Source organism: Equus caballus, chromosome 5 (assembly GCF_041296265.1).
Source record: "Equus caballus isolate H_3958 breed thoroughbred chromosome 5, TB-T2T, whole genome shotgun sequence".
Taxonomy (NCBI): domain Eukaryota; kingdom Metazoa; phylum Chordata; class Mammalia; order Perissodactyla; family Equidae; genus Equus; species Equus caballus.
Window position 1 is genome coordinate 82,524,638 of NC_091688.1, and position 21,825 is coordinate 82,546,462.

Here is a 21,825-nt window from a genome sequence, read left to right on the forward strand (position 1 = left end):
TGCAATTATTATTTCCAGGTGCATTGATTTCCTTACAGAATTCAGTGAGATGTGTACTGTAAACAAAATATATTCATGTGCCATGAAAGCAGACAGAAGGAAGGGCATATCCATTTGACAGGTCAGGTAAATATCACCACTTGCTTATATAGAAGTTGATGCTTATGATAAATTGGAAAATAATTAGAAGAAGGTCATCTCTGGCAAAAGGAGTAGTTCTTGGAAAGGCACAGAATCTTGAGAGAGATGGCCATCTGAAATAATCAGATAGCTTGGTTATGGTGAGAGAGAATTGTTACCAAACCAGGCTCGTTTTGCCCGCCTCATGGTATGCCAATTGCCGAGACAATGAGTTTGTAGCAGAGTAACAGTTTATCATGGGGCAGTTAGACAAGGAGATGGAAGAAGTCTCAAATCCACCTCCCTGAAAATGGGGGTTAGGGATATTTGTGGGATAGAGGGACAGGGTGGTCTGAAGTGTGGAACAGATGATTGGAGGTAAGGAGAAGTGAGGTAATTAATGATCTGCACAAGCGTAGTCAAGCTTCATGGCTCTTCACAGGATGCACATTCACAAAATGGTGACCTTAGTATGATCTGAGGGTGGAGGTTTAGGCCCCCTGATATCAAAGGGTCACCAGTTGGGCATCCAATGAGTCAGTGGTCTTAACCAGTCTAAACTGGATAAGGAGCCGACTCAGTTCCTGAAAACCTTAAGCACCCCATCTCTTACCCTGGTGACCCAAGCATCAGAGATGTTATCTATAGGGTGGTCTTTAGTAATGTATTATCTAACGACTTTTGCAAACAGACAACTGACTGAGTATAGTTAAAGCAAGTTGGCCCTCAGCTTCATGATGGTTAGGTAAGTAGGGCCGGTGTAGCTTGATAAAAACTTTGGACTCTATCTTATAGGCAGGGAACAAAATTAAAGGATTATGAACAATGAACTGGCAGATTTGTATTTTAATATCTTTTGTTAGTGGTGTGAACAACAGTTGTTAGGGCAGAGGGAAATACTGTTGCCAGAAAAGTAATTTATATTGCTGTTATCCAGGGGCAAGATACAAGGGCTTAAGCCAACACATTGGTAGTAAAAATGGAGAAGGAGCAGATCTGAAACAGATTTAGGCAATAAAACCTACAGGACGTATTGACTTACTGGATCGGAGGGGAGAAGGAATGAGTGAGGATGCTGCCCAGTGTTTCTATTGAGAAACTGGTACCCCGACACAGGAAGGCTATGATAGACTTCAACTAGTTACAAGGTAGCCCTTTAAGGCAGTGGGGAGGATGGAAGAAGGGGCAGCAGGAGAGGAGAACTTTATAATAAAGCCTGAGCAGCCCTTAGCTACAAACTACCTTTTCAGTTTTCTTTTTGAAGAAATAAGTGTTAAAAGTTTTAATTTAGAGGGCCATGAATTTTATCTGGGTACCGTAATGAATTCTAAAATTGATAGTATACTTGTCAAAGAGTGGGCAAAAAATTAAATGTGTGGAATGACCTAGTTTCTTTTGGTCTAGTTTCATCTTGCTGCTCTTAGGTTTTGTATAATATTTAAGCTTTTGGATTATTATGGCTTTATTTTTGTGTCTGTTCTTAAAATATGTTAGGTGATTCCTTTCTTTCAATAGAGAGAAACCATAATTTAATTTGTGCGGCTGTTTTGTTTTTTATTTCAGATACTTGTAACCTTTCTTAAAGATGGTCATAATTCCCCCCCACCTTTTTTTTTAAGATTGGCACTGAGCTAACATCTGTTGCCAATCTTTTTTTTTTCCTTCTCCCCAGTACATAGTTGTACATTCTAGATATGGGTCCTTCTAGTTGTGGCATATGGCCGGATGAGCGGTGCCATGTCCACACCCAGGATCTGAAGCAGCGAAACCCTGGGCCACTGAAGTGGAGCGTGCTAACTTAACCACTCAGCCAATTCAGGGCCGGCCCCTTAATTCCCCTTTTTTGTGACAAACAGTGGTGTTCAGTATTGGAATGGTAATAGCAACACTAACAAAAAGAACTGAAGTCTCTTTTGAAAAGCAGCTTTTGCTGCCATAAATGGCACCTTCATGTTCAGTTTTTGGGGCTATCGAATGTTTGGATGTTGAACCATATTTTGCCTGCATCTCAGTTTTTCAAATTAACAGGAAAATAGGTGATATTTTTCAAATGCTGAGGAGCAAAAAAACATTGAATTTTTTATTATTGAGTGCTATCAACTAAATAGTTTGCCATTTTGTGAAATATTTTTACCTTTATTTATTACTGAGGGGTTAATTGCTTTTATTTAAAAATTACTTACTCAGATATTCAACCTTAGAGTCATTATTACGAATTCTTTGGATATTTTAACCTCAGGAACTACAACAGGTGTTGTGTCGAATTATTTCCTTTCGTTGTATGATATGTCCTAAGTATCAGTAGAATTGAATGCATTGCTCCCAAATGATGCCCCTGGATTATTCATACTTGTAGCTGAAGTATGTACAGGAAGGTGTGTGTGTCTGTATCTGTGGGTGTAGTTGTTTCCATGTGAAACTCTCATCATTAGTCTTATCTCTTGCTGGTGAGATTCTCTTTTTTTTAGGCACATATACAAACTCTGTTTCTCATCACAGTTTTGAAAGAAGCCTTGTTCTTTTTTTTCTCAGATTTTATAGTTGGAATGGTCTAATTTAGAATGTGGTGGTGTCAGAAACATTTTTATTTTTTTTAATACATTTTCATTGAGCTTTTTAGTGGAACAGTGGTTGTATCTTAGTGGAAGGATTCCCCCGGTGCATTCTTTCCTTCCTTAGAGCCTGATTTAAATTGAGCTAGATGTTACCTTGCTTGTCTTGTAGCTTTCTCAACCTCAAGTCAGCAACTAAAGACACAAAAAGGAATAACACTTTAATAGTGTAGTGGAATAAGTTTTAAACTTACAGAGCTTCCATAGGCCTAGACATTCATTGCTTTATATTTTTTCAGAGTTTAGTAGAAAGCACCTAAAAATGAGTAGGGTAACCTCAGGGGTATAATATTAGAGAATTATATTTACCAGCATGGTTTGCTAAAATTGTAAAACTGAACGTATTTTCCTAATCCTCCATATTCATTCATTGTTCCTATGCAAGAATACCATCAGTCAGAGTGTGTACGTGGACGGCAATGTCAACAGATTCACAATCTGCCTTATGCATTTGCTGCTTCAGTGACTTAAAGTGAAATCTTGACAAATGCTTTTTACTAGATCACAAAAAATTTAGTACTCTAATTATTTGTCCATGTATACTTGTAGCTTATTGTTTCTAGCACTCGAGGCACTTTAAAAAATATCAGAAAATACAAAAATGATTTGATGAAGAATAATGAATTAAGATTTAAAACATTAGCAGATTACTAAACATATAGTTTTAGTTGAAAACATTTTCCCTGCGAGTTAACTGGCCAAATTTTGTTAAAAATAGATTCTGCGTGATACATTTTTCCACTATATGAAAGGAGTAAAGTTGATTTTAAGAAATTACACTGGTTGCAGGCCGGACCGGTGGCTGAGTGGTTAAGTTTGCACGCTCCACTTGGGCGGCCCAGGGTTTTGCTGGTTCGGATCCTGGGCACGGACATGGCACCACTTGTCACGCCATGCTGAGGCGGTGTCCCACACACCACAACTAGAAGGACCTACAACTAGAATATGCACCTGTGTTCTGGGGGGATTTGGGGAGAAGATAAAGCAGAAAAAAAAAAAAAGATTGGCAACAGTTGTTAGCTCAGGTGCCAATCTAAAAGAAAAAGAAAAAAAATTAACTGGTTGCAATTAATGTTTAGAAGAGTGGCTCACTTACATATTTGAGTGTATCATAATTGTTTTTATTTAAGATCTCTAAATAATATATACTACCCTGCTTTCGCCACGTTACAGCCATACTTCCTTATTTTTAAATCCCTACATTTCATGTAGGACAAGCCTTCCGTAGACCTATGAAATAGTTACTCCTCAGATCTGAATTCTCTTCAGCAGGTAAAATTTTTCCTTTTGTTCACCTAACATTAGAGAATTTTCTTCATATTGCTACTTAATATTCAAAGCTCTTTGGGTTTTTCTAGTAGTACTGTTGAATTTCTGTAATACTAAAGTCTTGCCTTTAAAAGAAGATTTTGAAAATAAGAATGTATGGCTGCAAGCAGTACTTCGTACGGGAAGGAAAACAGTGTACGGCAGCATTTGTCTTGCTTTAGTCAATGCTCACCTGGTTTGCCTTTGTGAATTGCTTTGGTTAGTCTGTTGAGCAGAAGCCTGCTGTTTGATTGTTTTGCAATTTTTGCCTCATTAATAGTCGAGTATAGTCCAAGGCAGTGATCCATCCCTGGCTGCCCATTACAATCACTTGGGTAGCTTTAAAAGTAGTGACAGTCATTAAAGTACTGATGGCTGGATCTCACCCCCAAACAGCCTAATTTATTTTGTCTGAGGGGGCTCTAGGGATCAGTAACTTTCAGAATCTTCCCAGGTAATTCAACTGTGCAGTCAGGGTTGAAAACACTGCCCTAAGGTAATTTCAATTTGAAAGCTTGGGAAATTTTGGAGTGGCCATTCTAATTACAGACGATCAGTGAATGCTAACCCTGAATAGTCCCTAAACAGAAAGCTCTATTAACTATGAAAATGGGTTTCAAATACACAACTTAAAACTTAACCAATAATGTGAAGAGAAGTATTACAATAATAGCTATTGTTACTTATTAAGCATCTAAAGAATTCAGGCTTTTCACATGTTGCGTGGTTTTTTTGGTTTTTTGGCTTTTTGGCTTTTCAGCTCCTTTTAGCAACTCTGGAAGGTAGGGATTATCTCTTTTGTTCAAACAGTAAACTGAAGCTCAGAGAGAATGATTTATCCAAGGGGACATGCTGCTTTTAAGTGGCAGAGCCAGAAGTGGGCCATATACGCATTTGATGTTATAACTTGAGCTCTCTTCACTATACTGTTAAAAGATAAACTGAGGCATGTTAAAAATTTTAATAGTTTGAGCTCAAATTGAGAAATCGATTTGAATGAGGCAGTGCCAAACTGGAAGTGGTTAGGAGTGCTCCACCGACAGGAGTTAATGGCAAGACTTTTATAGAGAAGATGCAGAAGCAAAGCAAGGAAATTATTTCATAGGCTCTCGCTGAAGTGGTCACCTTATTTGGGAAAGCCCAGTTGGCTGTTTGTGATTGCTTGTCTTTAGGTTTGATTTCTTAACTTAGAGGCATTTACAGGCTTCGGTCTTAGTTTGCTTAGCTAGGCTGCTAATGCTTTAGAACCAACCACTGCAATCTAATGGCCTCCTTGTTTAATTAACTTAACCATACTATGCTATAGGAAAATTGGATATGTAGTTTGACTTAGCTTTAAATTTATTTCAGGGTTTTATTACCGTCATGTTTCTTTAGAGCCATAGATATCATCACTAGCAAAAAATATAGTGAGTGCTTCGTGTTGGGAAGTAGTAGAATATTTCTGACTTGGACAAGGTTTAGAAATTCGTGCTGGTGGGATGATGGTGGTAAAAGTTAACAAATACAACCCTTTTGTTTAATTCAGAAAGTTTGTATAACTCGTAAGTGTCACTTTTGTTTAATGTTAGAAATTAACTGATTTTGGAATCTAGTTATTTGGTGAGAAATAGCACACACCAGGTTTTTGTCTTACCGTTAACCTGAACCATTTTGTAGCAACATAGTTAAGACTGTACTTACAGCGAAGGTATCATCACAAACTAAAGATTTTGGCCTTTTTCTAAATGTGAAAACCTCATTATAAGCCCTTACTAAAATTTTATGATTTTATAAAATTGGTTGGTCAGGTGGGTAGCAGGGGAAAAAATCATTATAATTTATCAGAGAAGTCTTTCTATAAAAGAAAGAGTACGTTGTCTCGAAATATTAGGAAAGTATACGAAATGTATAGAATCTAAAATTGAGATACGTACACATAATAATCTTGGTAGTATTTAAAATAAACTTATTTAAATTGGAAAAAATTGACTAACCACAAAGCTGAAATTTATTTTAAGAATTATAATTAAAATCACTTGTTTTTAAATGAGGGAAATTAGCATATTCAAAAATCCTGCTACAAATAAGGTAAATTAGTTCTAGAGCTGAAGTAGTTAGATATTTCTACTTCCCACTTAGAGGACCCTATCAGAAGTTAAGGAAAACCTGGCGATCATAAGTGATATGGAAATAAACAAGGACTCAAAGGGAAAAAATGCAGTTTTGCATATCATTTTCATAGTTTTCTAAAGGTGTCCAAATATTTCACTAGTAAAATGTAATTCTAATGGAATAATGACCTACCAGTGCCTAGAGTTAGTGTCTCTACAAATAAGCCTTCTCTGATGCATATAGAAAAGAGGCCTGTCACCTTGCTGTAGAAAAATAAGCTTGCTATATAAAAGTTACGTAACTTGCTTCTTTGATTTCTCTTCTGTCGACATTTTTCCACATCTGTTGAAGGTCAGTGTTTATGTATGCTGTGATGTTACTTAAAAAGTAAAAATGCTAAGGGTGAGAGTCAAGGAACTGCAAGTGTTAACCTTTTTTAATCCTCTCATACTTTATGCCCTAGAGAATTCCTGTTATAAGTAGGACATATTTCCTTTTGTGTGGATTTGTATAATGCCACAGATGTTTATGATTACTTTATAAGGCATTGAAAATTTACCACAATTTTTAGTTAAATTACTTATTTACCATGAAAAACAGGTATTTTCCTATGAACACTACAAATTCATAAGTAAAAACACCAACTGGCATCACAAATTAATGCTTTTAGAATTTGACTTTAATAGTGTTAGGCAACTTTGAGTTACATTTTCTTTTTGTTTACCCTAGACTGGAGTCTGCTCTACAAAGTATGTCAAAGGCACTTGAAATATTTTTAAAGTTACGTGATGGAAAAAGAAGCATTTAATTCTGTGAAATGAATAATTCTCTCCATTCAGCACACATACATTGAGCAGCTTTGTGTCCAGTTCTGGGGGGAATTATGATAAATAAGACGTTTCCTGTCCACAGTCAAGCTACAGAATGTTTGTAGGACATTATGGTAAGAACAGAATTCTGTGGAAAGTCCCTAACAGAGTAGGACATCAACAGAAGTTTTCCTGGAGAAGGTCACATCTGAGCTGCCTATTCATTAAAGAATATGTTTCTACTATATCTAATTAACCAGTTGATATTTTGTGGTGCAGAGAAGTGCTTTCTTTGAATGGGTTACAAGTGTGCCAGGATACTGAGTCCTTCAGTCCTTGGGACAACCACATGGGGCCTGGGGTGACAGGGACCCCCAAGCCTAGTCATCTCTGGTTATAAGCAGCCTCTTCCTTTTACCCCAGTGCTCCATACTGTTGTTACCATTTTCCATGTGTCCTGATATGAAGAATATTGGGAAAGTGGTGTAGAGAAATACCATTATGTAATGGAATCTCCACTTAGAGTTTCCAAGGGATCACAGACTTGGGGAAAAAAGATAAATCTAATAAGCAAACTTTTAATATGGCTTATTTTTTTATTTTCTTATTCTGGTAAAATATACGTAACGTAAAAATCACCATTTTAACCATTTTTAAGTGTACTGTTCAGTGACATTAAGTACATTCTCGTTGTTGTGCAACCATCACCACCACCTATCCAGAATTTTTTTATCTTCCCAAACTGAAACTCCACACTCATTAAACAATAACTCCTGGGCCAGCCCAGTGGCGTAGCAGTTAAGTGCACACATTCTGCTTTGACGGCATGGGGTTCGCCATTTTGGATCCCGGGTGCAGACATGGCACCACTTGGCCAGCCATGCTGTGGCAGCCGTCCCACATATAAAGTAGAGGAAGAAGGGCACAGGTGTTAGCTCAGGGCCAGTCTTCCTCAGCAAAAAAGAGGAGGATTGGCAGCAGATGTTAGCTCAGGGCTAATCTTCCTCAAAAAAAAAAAAAAAAAACAATAGCTCCTGTTGACGAAAATAATCCATAACCAATCTATAAATGAAAATTTGGGTGAGTTTATCCTGAGCCACAATGTGAGGACCATAGCGCAGGGCCTTCCTTCCCGAAGGAAGGAAGGGCATCAAAGAAGTGGGGTGTACAGAGTGGTTATATACCCTCAAAGAGGATGTTTCACATATGATTGAAATGTCCCTTTTACAATAGTCATGAGACTGCTCTGTCAGCACAGCAATTGATGGACACAGCAGGGTGGCAGTTTGTTGTCTCGAGCTGGGTGGTCACAGGTGAGCACAGCAGTCAGTTTCTAGCCTAGGGAAAGATGCATATCCTTAAGGAAATGCCAGTGTTGGGGGAGTTGCACCTTTATCTTAAGGGCCCTCGTTCTTGTCTTTGGGACATAGCAAATGTTTAAAGCAGATGTACAATGCATGCTCAATGGCCATGTCAGGCCGTTTTGGAAAAAACAAAGTCAGGCCGAATTAGGTTTACACCAAATGGCTTCTTCATATACTCCAATATATCCTATTGTTTGTCATTTCTATTTGTCACTCCCCATTCTTCCCTCCCCCAGCCCCTAACAACCACCATTCTACTTTCTGTCTCTGAAGTGACTACTCTTAAGTGCCTCATATACGTGGAATCATACAGTATTTATCCTTTGTGACTGCCTTATTTCACTTAGCTTGATGTCTTCAAGAGTCAGCCATGTTATAGCGTATGTCATAATTTCCTTCTTTTTTAAGGCTTTTAATATTTTATTATATGTATATGCCACATTTTGTTTATCCATTCATCTATAGATGAGTTGCTTCAACCTTTTGGCTATGGTAAATAATAATTGGCATACAGATGTCTGTTTGAGTCCCTGCTTTCAGTTCTTTTGGGTGTATACCTAAAAGTGTAATTGCTGGATCATATAATTCTATTTTTAATTTTTTAAGAAATCACCATGCTATTTTCCGTAGTGGCTACACCACTTTACATTACCAACAACTATGCACAAAGGTTCCAATTTCTCCACATCCTACCTACCACTTAGCACGTGTTGTTTTCTGGTTTTTTGATAATGGCCATCCTGATGAGTTTGCAGTGGTATCTCATTGTGGTTTTGATTTGCATTTCCCTGAAGATTAGACATTAACATGTTTGCATTAGCTCGTTGGTAATATGGCCTGGTTTTTTTTTTTTTTTCCTTTTCTCCCCAAAGCCCCAGTACATAGTTGTATATCCTAGTTGGAGGTCCTTCTGGTTCTTCTGTGGGGGATGCCACCACAGTGTGGCTTGATGAGCAGTGCGTAGGTCTGCACCCAGGATCTGAACCAGCAAACCCTAGGCTGCCAAAGCAGAGCGCATGAACTTAACCACTTGACCACGGTTGCTGGTCTCTATGGCCTGATATGTTTAAAGATATTTTTGGGGGACTTGTCTAACCAAGGTTAACCAAATATTATTCAAAAGCAACTTATTGTGTAGTATTAGGTCAACCTAATCTTAAATTTTTACTGCTGGGAAGAATCTTGGAGATTTGAGAGTTGTTAATCTGAAATCCATTGATAGTTACAGAGTCCATGAATAGCCTGAATTAAAGCAAAATTCCATCAGATTCTCAAAAGTATCTGTGACCCTCAAAGATTTAAGAACTGGGGCTGACCCCATGGCCAAGTGGTTAAGTTCGCACGCTCTGCTGCAGGCGGCCCAGTGTTTCATTGGTTTGAATCCTGGGCACAGACATGGCACTGCTCATCAAATCACGCTGAGGCAGCGTCCCACATGTCACAACTAGAAGCACCCACAATGAAGAATATACAACTATGTACTGGGGGGCTTTGGGGAGAAAAAGGAAAAAAATTGAAAAATCTTTAAAAAAAATTTTAAGAGGGCCTGGCCCCGTGACCGAGTGGTTAAGTTCGCACGCTCCGCTGCAGGCGGCCCAGTGTTTCGTTGGTTCGAATCCTGGGCGCGGACATGACACTGCTCATCAAACCACGCTGAGGCGGCGTCCCACATACCACAACTAGAAGGACCCACAACGAAGAATATACAACTATGTACCGGGGGGGCTTTGGGGAGAAAAAGGAAAAAATAAAATCTTTAAAAAAAAAAAAAAATTTTAAGAAATGTTAATCTAGCCCAGAATCACCAAAATGTTAAAAAGTCATCTTTTGGGTAGGTGTAATTAAAGTGATTTTTAAAATTTCTATGTTATGCTTTTCTCTATTTTCCAAAATATCTAAAATAATCATGCATAGTGCATCTGATTTTTGTGCTACTTTAGAACTTAAGAAGTAAATCCATATTTAACTCTTAGATGTAAGTTTTAAAAAGTCTACAAGCTAAGAAGAAATAAAATGGACATAATATGTTCCTGTAATTGCTTGCTTTCTCTCAGAGTTACAGCATTCCCAAGTCACTACAAAAAGAACGGGCAAAGCTCTACAGCTACAAAAAAGTGATGTTTACCGTTGAATCCATTTCAGCTGAATTCATTGCCATAAAATATTTGCGTTTGGAGGTTTTTTAATGAGCTTTTACTATAAAAAGAATGTCCAGGTTCTATAGCTAGAAAAGCAATATTTATCATTGAATTCATTTCAACTGCATTTTATTAAGGGAAAATATTTGCATTTAAGTTCTTCATAATGAGATTTTACTGATTTTCCTATAATATCTTTATATAGTACATACTATAATTTCTTTTTAAAGGTATTGAGTATTCTGGGTTTGTTTTTTTAAAGATTGGCACCTGAGCTAACAACTGTTGCCAATCTTTTTTTTTTTTTTCCTGCTTTATCTCCTCAAATCCCCCTTGGTACATAGTTGTATATCCTAGTTGCAGGTCCTTCTAGTTGTGGCATGTGGGACACTGCCTCAACGTGGCCTAAGAAGTGGTGCCATGTCCACGCCCAGGATCCGAACCAGCAAAACCCCAGGCCTCCACAGCAGAGGGCGAGAACTAACCTGGCCACGGGGCCGGCCCCTATTCTGTTTAATTTTAAAACATTGATTGCTTAATTTTAAAAGCAACCAGAAAGAATTCTCATTAAGTATCTATGTTGGATAAATGGTTACATATCTCTGTTCAGTTTAGCATCCTAAAAAAACTGTGGGAAATCTTTAAGATTTTGTGAAGAACTTTGTAGGATATCTTATCTGTTCAAATTCATTGTCAAGTCTCCATATCTCCTTCAATCTTTTTGGCTAGATTTAAGAATACTCCAAGGAGGGCTTAACTCCCACCATTTAATATTCTTGGGCTTCTATTTCCTCTTCTGTTGAACTGGAACTAGGTAGTCTTATACAACTCTGATATTTGTTTGATCTGTATATCTGCTTAACTGTAATATTTATTTTGCAAAATTTTATATTTTATAACTACATTTTTAAAATTTATATCAGTTTTTTAAATTCCCGTTTTTCCTTTTGCAGCTGTATGCAGGAGCTATTCTTGAAGTGTGTGGATGAAAATTGGGGAGGTTCCCTCAAGTCCAGGGTATGTAAAGTTAACTCTAGTTCATTTTCAGTTTAATCATTTTAAATCAACATTTCACAAGAATAATTTCATTAAATAGTCCCAAGAAAGAAAGTAATAATGTCAGTAAGTATTTTTCCTTCTTAAGCATGAGTCTTACCATGTTAAGGATATGGTCCGTCTCTGAAAAAAAAATGTGAATTTCTCCTAATTTTGTAGGCCTTGGGAAACTTTCTGTAAAAGGCTAGATAGTAAAAATTTTCAGCTTTAAAGGCAACAAGGTTTCTGTTGCAGCTATTGAACTCTGCTTTTGTACTTAAATGAATAAATGTGGCTGTGTTACAATAAAACTTTATTTACAAAAGCAGGCAGGCCAGATATGGCCCACGGACCAGAGTTGGCCAACCCCATATTAGAATCATAAACCTTCAGACACAGAAAGGAATTTTAAACTGTAGAAATGAGGTAGAAAATAGTTCTTTCACTATTCCTACCAACTGTGGTTGATTGGTAGTGATGCCTAGGATTACGACGCTACATTGGAGTTTTGCTAGAAGGAATACTGATTCATTAGCATCATCTTCATCAATTTTTCTCATTTATAACATGATTAATAGATGGTATAAAATCAGTTAATACCTACCTTATAGGACTGTTTTGAGGATTAAATGAGATAACATGTAAATCACTTAGTATGTATTTGGCACCAACAAATGCAGAGTAAATCATTTACTAATTCTATAAATATTTATTGAGTGCTTACTATATGTCAAGCACTATTCCAGTACTGAGGATATTAAATGGTAGGTATTGTTATTGTATCTTTATCTCCCTCTTCAGTTAATAAGTTTGTTACCATCATGCATATCCGTACTCATTTATTGGCCCTGTTTTTAAAAAACAAGACAATTCAAATCAGTAGTACATCAATTATAGCTACAGCCTGGCTCTTCTTTATATGTGAAATTTTGTTTATTTGTCTCCCGCCATTTCTCAGCCTATGACAATCTGGCTTCTCTTTCTACTACTTTATCTCCTATTAATCTTACTTGAGTCTAGCATTTGAAACTCTCTTCTCTTCACTTATGTGAATGCCTTACCTCCTAGTTTCCTTCTACTTCTGTCAGCTCTTTCCATTCTCCTTTCCTGGCATCTCATCTACCACCTACACTTCAAATGTTAGTGTTAGTCACTGTCTATCTTCGTATTTTCTTCCTTTCTTACTCTATGGGATGATGTCTCGCTCCCTCAGTTTCAATTGCAGTATTTACCTGACGACTCCCAATGTATATCTTTAGATCAAACTTGTCTTACATTTCTGACTACAAATGGACATTTCCACCAGTACAGTCTCATGGGTACCTTAAACCAATATACATATGAATCACCTAGGGCTCTTGTTAAAGGCAGAGCGTCATTCTGTAAACTTGGGATGGATCCTGAGATTCTGCATTTCTAACAGTCCTATAGGCTGTGGCCCACATTTTTAGTAGAAAGGTGTTAAACCCAGCATGTCCAAAACCTGAATTAATCCTCGTCTCTGATAAAACTATACCGTCTTCTTCCCAGTTTCCACGAATGGCAGTATCATCAAGCAAAAGCAGAAGCAAGAAACCCAAGAATCATGATTAATCTTTCCCTCACACTTTATACTCAGTCACCAAGTTGTCTCTTTTTCCCCTCCTTCGTCACTTTCAAATCTTACTCCTTTGGCCTTCTCTATGATTTTAATGAGGTCTTTAGCATCTTTTTCAGAAAGATTGCTTACTTGTTTTCTGCTCTACCTGTCTCTGTTCCCTTTTCTTACTTCTGTTGCCTCTTCCACACAACTACCAAAAAGACGTTTCCGTAAGATCTTTGATTATGTGGCCCTCTTGCGTAAAATCCCATCACATACAGAATAAATATCAGACTCAATAGCGTCATATACCAGGCCCATCACGACATGGTCTCTCTTTTCTAGGTTCACACCTCTAGTTCACTTGCAGAACTATTTATAGTTCTCTGAACTCTGACCTCTAAGTCTTTGGACATGCTGCTTGTTCCTGCTGACTTATCCCCCTTCCCAATTCTTGTGGCAAACTCATTCAAAATTTAGTTCAAGCATTAATTTTGGGTGGCCTTTGAACAGAATTTTTCACTCTCCCCTTTGTGTTCCATAGCAGTTCCCACATATTACAATACATTTATTTGGCTTACTGGTCTTTACCTCTACCAAATTAGCAACTCCTTAAAGCCCAGAATTTTAAAATTTTTTATCATTAATATACCCAGAATCTACCTAACACTGTAAGAGGAATTCAAATATTTATTGAATGAATGAATGGATTCACTAAATTTATTTAATTCAAAGGTGCCCCTACTTTTGACAAATGGGAATCTGGTGGAAAACCTTTGTTTACATTGGTTACATACCCTTGATGGATTTATAATCTCCAAAGATTCCTTTTCTGACTTTATTATTCTGAACTGAGAACTCATAATCATTTTAGTCTGTCTTATGTTTAATATCGTACCTCTAGTCTTCCAAGATTCTCTTAATTATTTAAGTTGCCCTTCTCTGTGTTTAAGTGCTTTTAAATTGTCTTGTTGGGAGGACCCAAATGACTCATAATTTTGCACTCCAGATGGTTTGTATACAATAGTAAATTTTCTTATTTTAGAAATACTCTTAAATACCCAGTAGCTTTCATTGAGCACTGTTGAGAATTCAGTTCTCTCGTTGTTTGTTGTTGTTGTTCTGTTTGTATTGTTGTTTCTGGGTATGATAGGACATTTTTATTTAGAATATTCTGATTCAAATATACTTAGTTTTTAATCAACAGGAAAACATCTAATTATCATTCCATGTAATTTTATGTGACAGTTCACAGGTCCTAATCATACCTGCCATAAGCCCTTATAATCAAATCTTAAAACCAATTGAATATGTTGGATGACAACTTATAATGTCATCAAAGGTATATCATTAGATATAGCTGAGTATATTTTGTCTCTTTTTCATTTATATTTTCACTTGTTTATGATTTTCAAAATAAGTTAATTGAAACATTTTTCTTTAACCTCAAGACCTATTCTTCCTATTATCCTCTCATCCCCAATTTTATCCATTTTTTGGGAACAGGGAAGAGGATAGATTTTTTGAATACTCTTTTTAGTTCACTCTGAAGAGCCTCTGAATCATAAGAAGAGTCCCACAACTTCCCAAGCGGTGTGTGTAGCAAAACTTAGCTCGTACGTCTCCTGGGGGGCTGCGCAAGTGACATGCCAGTGAGAATCCTGAGGGAAAAGCTTAAACATTTAATCTGTTTTCTAATCACTTCTGTCTGCTTGATCACTTTGAAGTGTTATTTAGAAAACTGCCGTTGTAATGACAAATAATTAAATTGGCAGAAGAACATCTTCTGGAAATAGAGTAACTGGGTTAATTTCTTTAGGAATCTCTGAACTGATATCATTGAGCTATTTTTCAAACAGCAGCAAGTAAACTAGAAAATAAGTTACTATGCGGTCTTTTTGCAAGTCCCTTGAAGTCTCATATAGCCTATCCTAGTGCCATGGGTATACAATAAGTACTCAAATGTCTGTTCAAAAATTAATCCACTGCCTGTAAAATGTGATTTGCTACTACAGGGCATTGAACAGATATTCCTTCATTCAAAATTGGGAGGCTTGTGGATCTGTGCTTCACAGCGAGCAGAGAAAAGAACTGATGAAAATAGTCATTAGTGACTTATCTTAATATTCTTTTTAAATTTGTTCACTCATTCCAGCCTGTTAAAAATCTGTTGAGTGAGTAAAAGTTATTAAATGTTCTAGGCTCTGTTATGAATACAAAAAGTATATAAGAATAGTTCTTTTCCCCAGAGAGATTTCTTATGTAGTAGGGAACACACTGTGGTAAAGGGTGTGTGAGCACAGCTGACATAGCACGTTTGGCAAAGGGGTGGTATAAAATGCATCAGGATATCATAAGATCATTTTTGTTTGGGGACTTGGGGGTCTGCAGAGTATTTGGACAAATCCTAAAGGATAAAGTTAATAGAGAAGATATCCTCATAAACCAGAATAACATAGTCAGTTTTATTTTGAACTGAATTGGAAGTTTAGGTAGGATATCTGAGACTCTTCCACCAAGTCCTCAAAACCTTAAAAAAAAGCCATTTACTAATCTTTGTTTTGCTGTCCTAAATGCAAGTATAGACCTTCATAATGAAACATGTCTATAGTGCTATTTCTAGTTAATTCTAAGTTTAAAAAGTAAGTTCTCAAAAGGGTGTGTGTCACTGTAAAATCTAAGTAGAGAATGATAACATAGAACTGATATTAAGAACTACCAAGGATCTAAATGAAATGTCTCAGTTGTATTTATTTTAGAAAGATGTATTCTAAATTTTTTAACTTGGACAATTAGACGTGATCATTACTAAAAAGTTGCTAAAATTCAAATCAACAGCAGCCCAAAAAAGGGAAAGCATTCATTTAAAACTTCCTCAACCATGTGCTCCAGATATAACACTCTATTAAAATAAGTTAACATTTCTTTCAGTTGTTATGTGTATTGTGCTAAGTATTTTATATTTTCTGACTTAATGAAGATTTTTTAATGCTTCTGGGCTTTTTCCTTTGCAGATGTATATTTATGGATAAATATATAAATATAACATTTTTCCGTCTTTTTGTAACAACTGTAGGAAACAAACTGATCTATAACCTGCTTTTTATATGTAATGTGAGTTGGCTTCTATATCACTAAATATAGATTGATGTAGTTTTTAATGACTGGATGCATTCGATGGTCCACGTTAATTTAACTAGTAACCTTTCACACATTTAGATTATTTCCAAATTTCCAGGCTTGGTTAGCAGGACCTTGCATTTTGTTGTAACTGCTAGTGCCATCAAGTAGATTCCCACCCCTAGCGCCCCTACGGACAGCAGAGCGGAACCCTGCCCAGTCTTTTTGCGCCATCCTCTCACCTTCTGGTGCTCTATCAGACAATGCTCTGCTCAGTGCTCCACTCCGACAGGCAGGTGGTATGGGTCCCTGACCAGTAGATGAACCCAGGCCACAGCAGCAAAAGTGCCAAATCTTAACCACTAGACCACCAGGGCTGGCTGTCTTGCCTTATTGTGTAATTATTTCCTCAGAATAAAGAAATTCCAAGACCAGCCCCACGGTTTAGTGATTAAGTTCAGCGCACTCCACTTCAGTGGCCCATGTTTGGTTCCCAGGCACGGACCTACACCACTCATCAGCTGCCATGCTGTGGCAGTGCCCATCTACAAAATAGAGGAAAATTGGCACAGGTGTTAGCTCAGGGCAAATCTTCCTCAGCAAAAAAAAAAGAAGAAGAAATTCCTAGAAGGGGACCTGCAAGTTTAAAGAGTATGTACATTTTAAGACTTTCGGTTCATTTTACTAAATACCTTCAGGAAGGCTGTGTCCATTTATATTCCCTCCACAACTAACCCCCAGCAAAATCCTTCTCTCCACCCTCTCTCTAACCTTAAATACTCTTTTTAATTTTTGTCACTCTGACTGAGGGTACCTCATTGTTTTATTTGACATTTCTTTGATTGAGGGTGAACATTTATTTCAAATGTTTACTGACCGTTTGTGTATTTGCCCATTACATTTTCCTGTCCTAGTCTATTTCTCTACTTATTTTCTCTTAATAATTTGTAAGAACTCTTTTATACGTTATATGTTAGAGATGATTTTCTCCAGTATGTCATTTTTACTTTTAAATTTTATTTGTAGTGGTGTTTTGCTTTCCTGAAGTTTCCGTTTTTATATGGGCTTATCTGGAAAGCATTTCCTTTACAGATTTTATATTCCATATTCAGGTTGTCCCTGTTAAATGCTATGTTAGTATGTTGAACCTCTCTCTCTTTTTTTTTTTTAAACACTTATCATGACTGAAATTATTAGATGTGTGATTACTAGTTTAGCATCTTTCTTCCCTACCAGACTGTAAACTCCATAAGAGAGGAATCATGTCTGTTTTATATAGCCTTACCTCTGCCCTCTGGCATACAGTTAGGTATTCAATAAATATTTGTTGCATGAATTGAAAATGTTAATCCATCTGGAATTTATTTAGGTATAAGATATGATGCCAGCACCTGTTGTCCTATATTTTCCCAAATAGTTTGACAGTTTTCTCGAACGTGTGTATTGAATAATTCACACACATACCCTCGATGTGCACACACACACAATCAGTCTCACCCTTCCCACCTCCCTCTCTCTGATTTGAAAGCTTTTACCGTGTTAAAAAATTGATACAGGGCTGGCCCTGTGGCCGAGTGGTTAAGTTTGTGCACTCCGCTTCGGCGGCCTGGGGCTTCGCCGGTTTGGATCCTGGGCACGGACATGGCACCACTCATCAGGCCATGCTGAGGTTGCGTGTCCCACGCAGCACAACCAGAGGCAGTCACAACTGGAATGTGCAACATGCGCTGGGGGTCTTTGGGGAGAAGAAGAAGGAAAAAAAAATTGGTACAGATATTTTCATCTCTCTAAATTTCCTGATCTGTTTCTTTGTTTAATCTATTCTGGTATCAGTTTCACATAGTATATTAATAAACAGTTGAACAAATCCTCCTCTCATATCTTACTTTTTCTAGCTGCCCTGCCTGTTCTCACACGTTTGCTCTTATAGCTGAGCTTTACTCTCATTTTGTTAGGCCCTCAAAATCCCATTGGAATTTGAGATTTTGATTAGTTTGAAACAATTAACATCTTAAAATATTTAGTCTTCCCATTGAAGAGTATGATCCGTCTTTCCATTTATTTATATCTGTTTGAATTTTCGTAGTTTTTCCATAAGACCTGATGTTTTATTTATTGAGTTATTTATACTTTTGCTATTGATCTTTGTGGTTAGCTTGGATTTGAAAGTGAATAATCTGAATTGTTTTCTTCTCTAGCTTTCGTCAGGAGTGATAAACCCAAACTATTCAGAGGACTACAAATCAAGGTAAAGTGATTTTAATGGAATCTCTTTTTCCAGCATTAATTTATTGTTTTTTGAATCAAAATAAATATTTGAGTAAGTAATTGGTTTTTTCTTAAATTAAGAGACTTTATTTCTTAGAGCAATTTTAGGTTTACAGAAAAATTGATGTGAAGGTACAATATTCCCATATACTTATCCCCAACTCCCCCCCAGTTTCCCTTATTATTAACATCTTGCATCGATGGGATACATTTGTTCAAATTGATGAACCAGTAGTATTGATACATTATTATTAACTAAATTCCATAGTTTGCATAGGGCTTATTCTTTGTATTGTGTAGTTCTAGGAGTTTTGCCAAATGTATAATGTCATGTATCCACCATCACGCTATCGTACAGAATAGTTTCACTGTCCTAGAAATCCCCTGTGTCCTGCCTGTGCATTCCTCTCCTCACCTCCCCCCAACCCTCGACCCCTGCAACCCCTGATCTTTTCACTGTCTCTATACTTTTGCCTTTTCCGGAATGTCATGTAGTTGGAATCATACAGTATGTAGCCTTTTCAGATTGGCTTCTTTCACATAGCAATATGCATTTAAAGTTTCTCCATATCTTTTCTGTAGCTGGATAGCTCATTTCTTTTTAATGCTGAATAATATGAATAATATTCTGTTGTGCTATGGTTTGTTTTTTCTGTTCGCCTATGGAAGGGCATCTTTGTCACTTCCAGTTTTTGGCAATTAGGAATAAAGCTACTATACACATTTTTGTGTAATTTTTGTGTAGACATAAGTTTTCAACTTATTTGGGTAATTACCTAGGAGCACAATTGTTGGATCGTGTAGTGAGACGTTTAGCTTTGTAAGAAACTACCAAACTGTCTTCCAAAGTGGCTGTGTCATGTTCCAGGCCCACTAGAGATGAGTGAGAGTTCCTGTTGCTCCACATCCTCATTAGCAGTAGGTATTGTCAGTGTTTTGGATTTTAGCCATTCTACAAAGTGTGTAGTGTTATCTCATTGTTGTTTTAATGAGCAGTTCCTTAACTGAGCATCTTTTCATAAGCTTATTTGCCATCTGTATATCTTCTGTGGTGTGTCTGTTCAGATATTTTGCCCACTTTTTTAATTTTAATTGGGGTAAGAAAAAATACATAACATTAAATTTACCATCTTAACTATTTTTAAGCATGCAGTTCAGCAGTGTTAAGTATATTCACATTGTTGTGCAGTAGATCTCTAGAATTTTTTCAGTTTGCAAAACTGAAACGGTGCCCATTAAACACTAATTCCTGCTCACCCCTCCTCCCAGACGATGGCACCCACCTTTCTACTTTCTGTTTCTGTGATTTTGACTACTTTAAATACGTCGTATGAGTGGAATCATACAGTAATTGTCCTTTCATGACTGGCTTATTTCACGTAGCATAATATCCTTGAGATTCATCCATGTTGAAGCATGTGACAGGAGCTGTTTCTACTGATATGATCATAAGATTCTTTAGCCATGTAGTGATGGATTACGTTAATTCATTTTCAAATGTTGCACCAGCCTTGCATACCTGAAATGAATCTGAATTGGTCGTGGTATATAATTCCTTTATACATTGTTGGATTTGATTTGCTGATATTTTGTTGAGAATTTTTGCAGCTAGTTTCTATGTAATTTCTTATTTCTTTGTTGGACTAAAATGAGTTTTTGAATAAATACTCAAATATTTAAAAATAATTTATGTAGATAACCTGACTGAAAATGTTTAAGTAGTAATGATATTGATTCATTAGCTTGGCGGGCCTATATTTCTAAACTCCACAGGTGGGTTGAGAATATACCAAATGCTAATAGTCACATCAGACCTCGTCTCCATTTCTAGAGTTCATAACCCTAGACGACCTAGAAAACTGAAGCATAAATTCCTGAAAGAAGTCCTCAGAGCTCCCTTCATCATCACTGCTCCATTTTTAGTTATGTAATTCTACTTAATCTAGCAGTGAAGACTGATCTCTTAACAAATGGGATTGTGTTTATTGTCACAATTACCCAGAGTAAGAATTTCTCAGAGCTCTCTAGAGAAGTATTGGACCCAACTAGTAGGTGTAAAGTTTCAGGAGTCTAGCCTCGTTATAAACTTATTACAACAAAATCATTAGATTTCTTAAACCAAAGCAAATTTAAAGTCCACTGTGGAATTCTGTCAGATAATGTGTATGCACAGCCTATTTCAACATTGGCCTTATACGGTCATTAGATGTAGATAAGCTGGATTGAATTGGTTGGGACCTCAGTTGAGGCTGACAAAGCTCTTCTAAGCAGATAGTAATGATGATGTCCCTTTTTTTGTAGTATGTTCGTGGTTCAGACCCTGTACTAAAGCTTTTGGACGACAATGGGAACATTGCTGAAGAACTAAGCATCCTCAAATGGAACACAGACAGTGTAGAAGAGTTCCTGAGTGAGAAGTTGGAACGCATATAAAAGTTGCTTAAATTTTGTCCTATCCTTTTGTTACCTTTGTATCTAATGAAATATTACAGCTCCTAGAAAATAATTTAGTTTTGCTTCCTTCCATTGCTCAGTCTTTGCCTGTGGGGCATTGAACATCTGATTAAAAGTTGAAGTGGCAGCACAGCCCATGATATCTAAGGAGTTGGCAAGCTTAACAAACCTGTTTTTTATAAATTTCCATTCTCCTACATTTGTTGATACCACTAACAAAATGTTTGTATTAGACTTGTGGTTAATTATGCAAATGAAAGTTTGTGATAATTGGTCCAGTTTTACAAACAACAGATTTTTAAATTAGGGAGGTTATTAAGGGAGATGATTGCTATGCTTCCTGTGCTGTGTGCTCCTTGAAAGTAATGACAGAAAACTACAAAGCAAGTAAGATATTCTAGCCTCCACAGATTGCCTGCTCCTCCAATCCGCTCATATTTTTGTATTACCCAGCTTTCCTTTAAATAGAAACGTTGTAGTTTATAATGAATGCACTGCATAAAAACTTTATGGCTTCATTATTATGAAACAGATTCAAGATCTACAGTAAGAGTGAAACATTCACAAAGATTCGCGTTAATGAAGACTACACAGAAAACCTTTCTGAGGATTTGTGTGGATCTGATATCCGGCAAATTTTTGTGCTTTACATTCTTACAGAAAAGTCAATTTAAAAATAAATCATTTGTAAGACCAAAATATAAATAAAAGGTTTTAAAAATCTATCTGAATTTGAAATTCTTCCTATTTGTCCTTTCATGTTTAAAAATATGTTTCTCAGTGTATTTTTATTTTTTATTTTCATATAGGCCTTTTTTTCTTATCATAACTTCTTATTGTGGGCAATACTATTTTGTATTTGTCTAGCAATTTTCTTATTTCCAAAGTGCTCCCATTTATGAACACATCTTTATTGATAACATA

At 36.7% G+C, this 21,825-nt stretch overlaps 1 protein-coding gene across 1 annotated transcript in view; it reads left to right on the forward strand.

The window, feature by feature from the left end:
- Nucleotides 1-21,613, forward strand: part of SELENOF (selenoprotein F) — a 36,884-nt gene extending 15,271 nt beyond the window's left edge. The window contains exons 3-5 of the mRNA NM_001170338.1: nucleotides 11,399-11,462; nucleotides 18,378-18,427; nucleotides 20,749-21,613. Coding sequence (NP_001163809.1) covers nucleotides 11,399-11,462; nucleotides 18,378-18,427; nucleotides 20,749-20,880 — 246 coding nt within the window. The 3' untranslated portion in view covers nucleotides 20,881-21,613. The remainder of the gene's footprint in view (nucleotides 1-11,398; nucleotides 11,463-18,377; nucleotides 18,428-20,748) is intronic.
- Nucleotides 21,614-21,825: the final 212 nt, after the last annotated feature.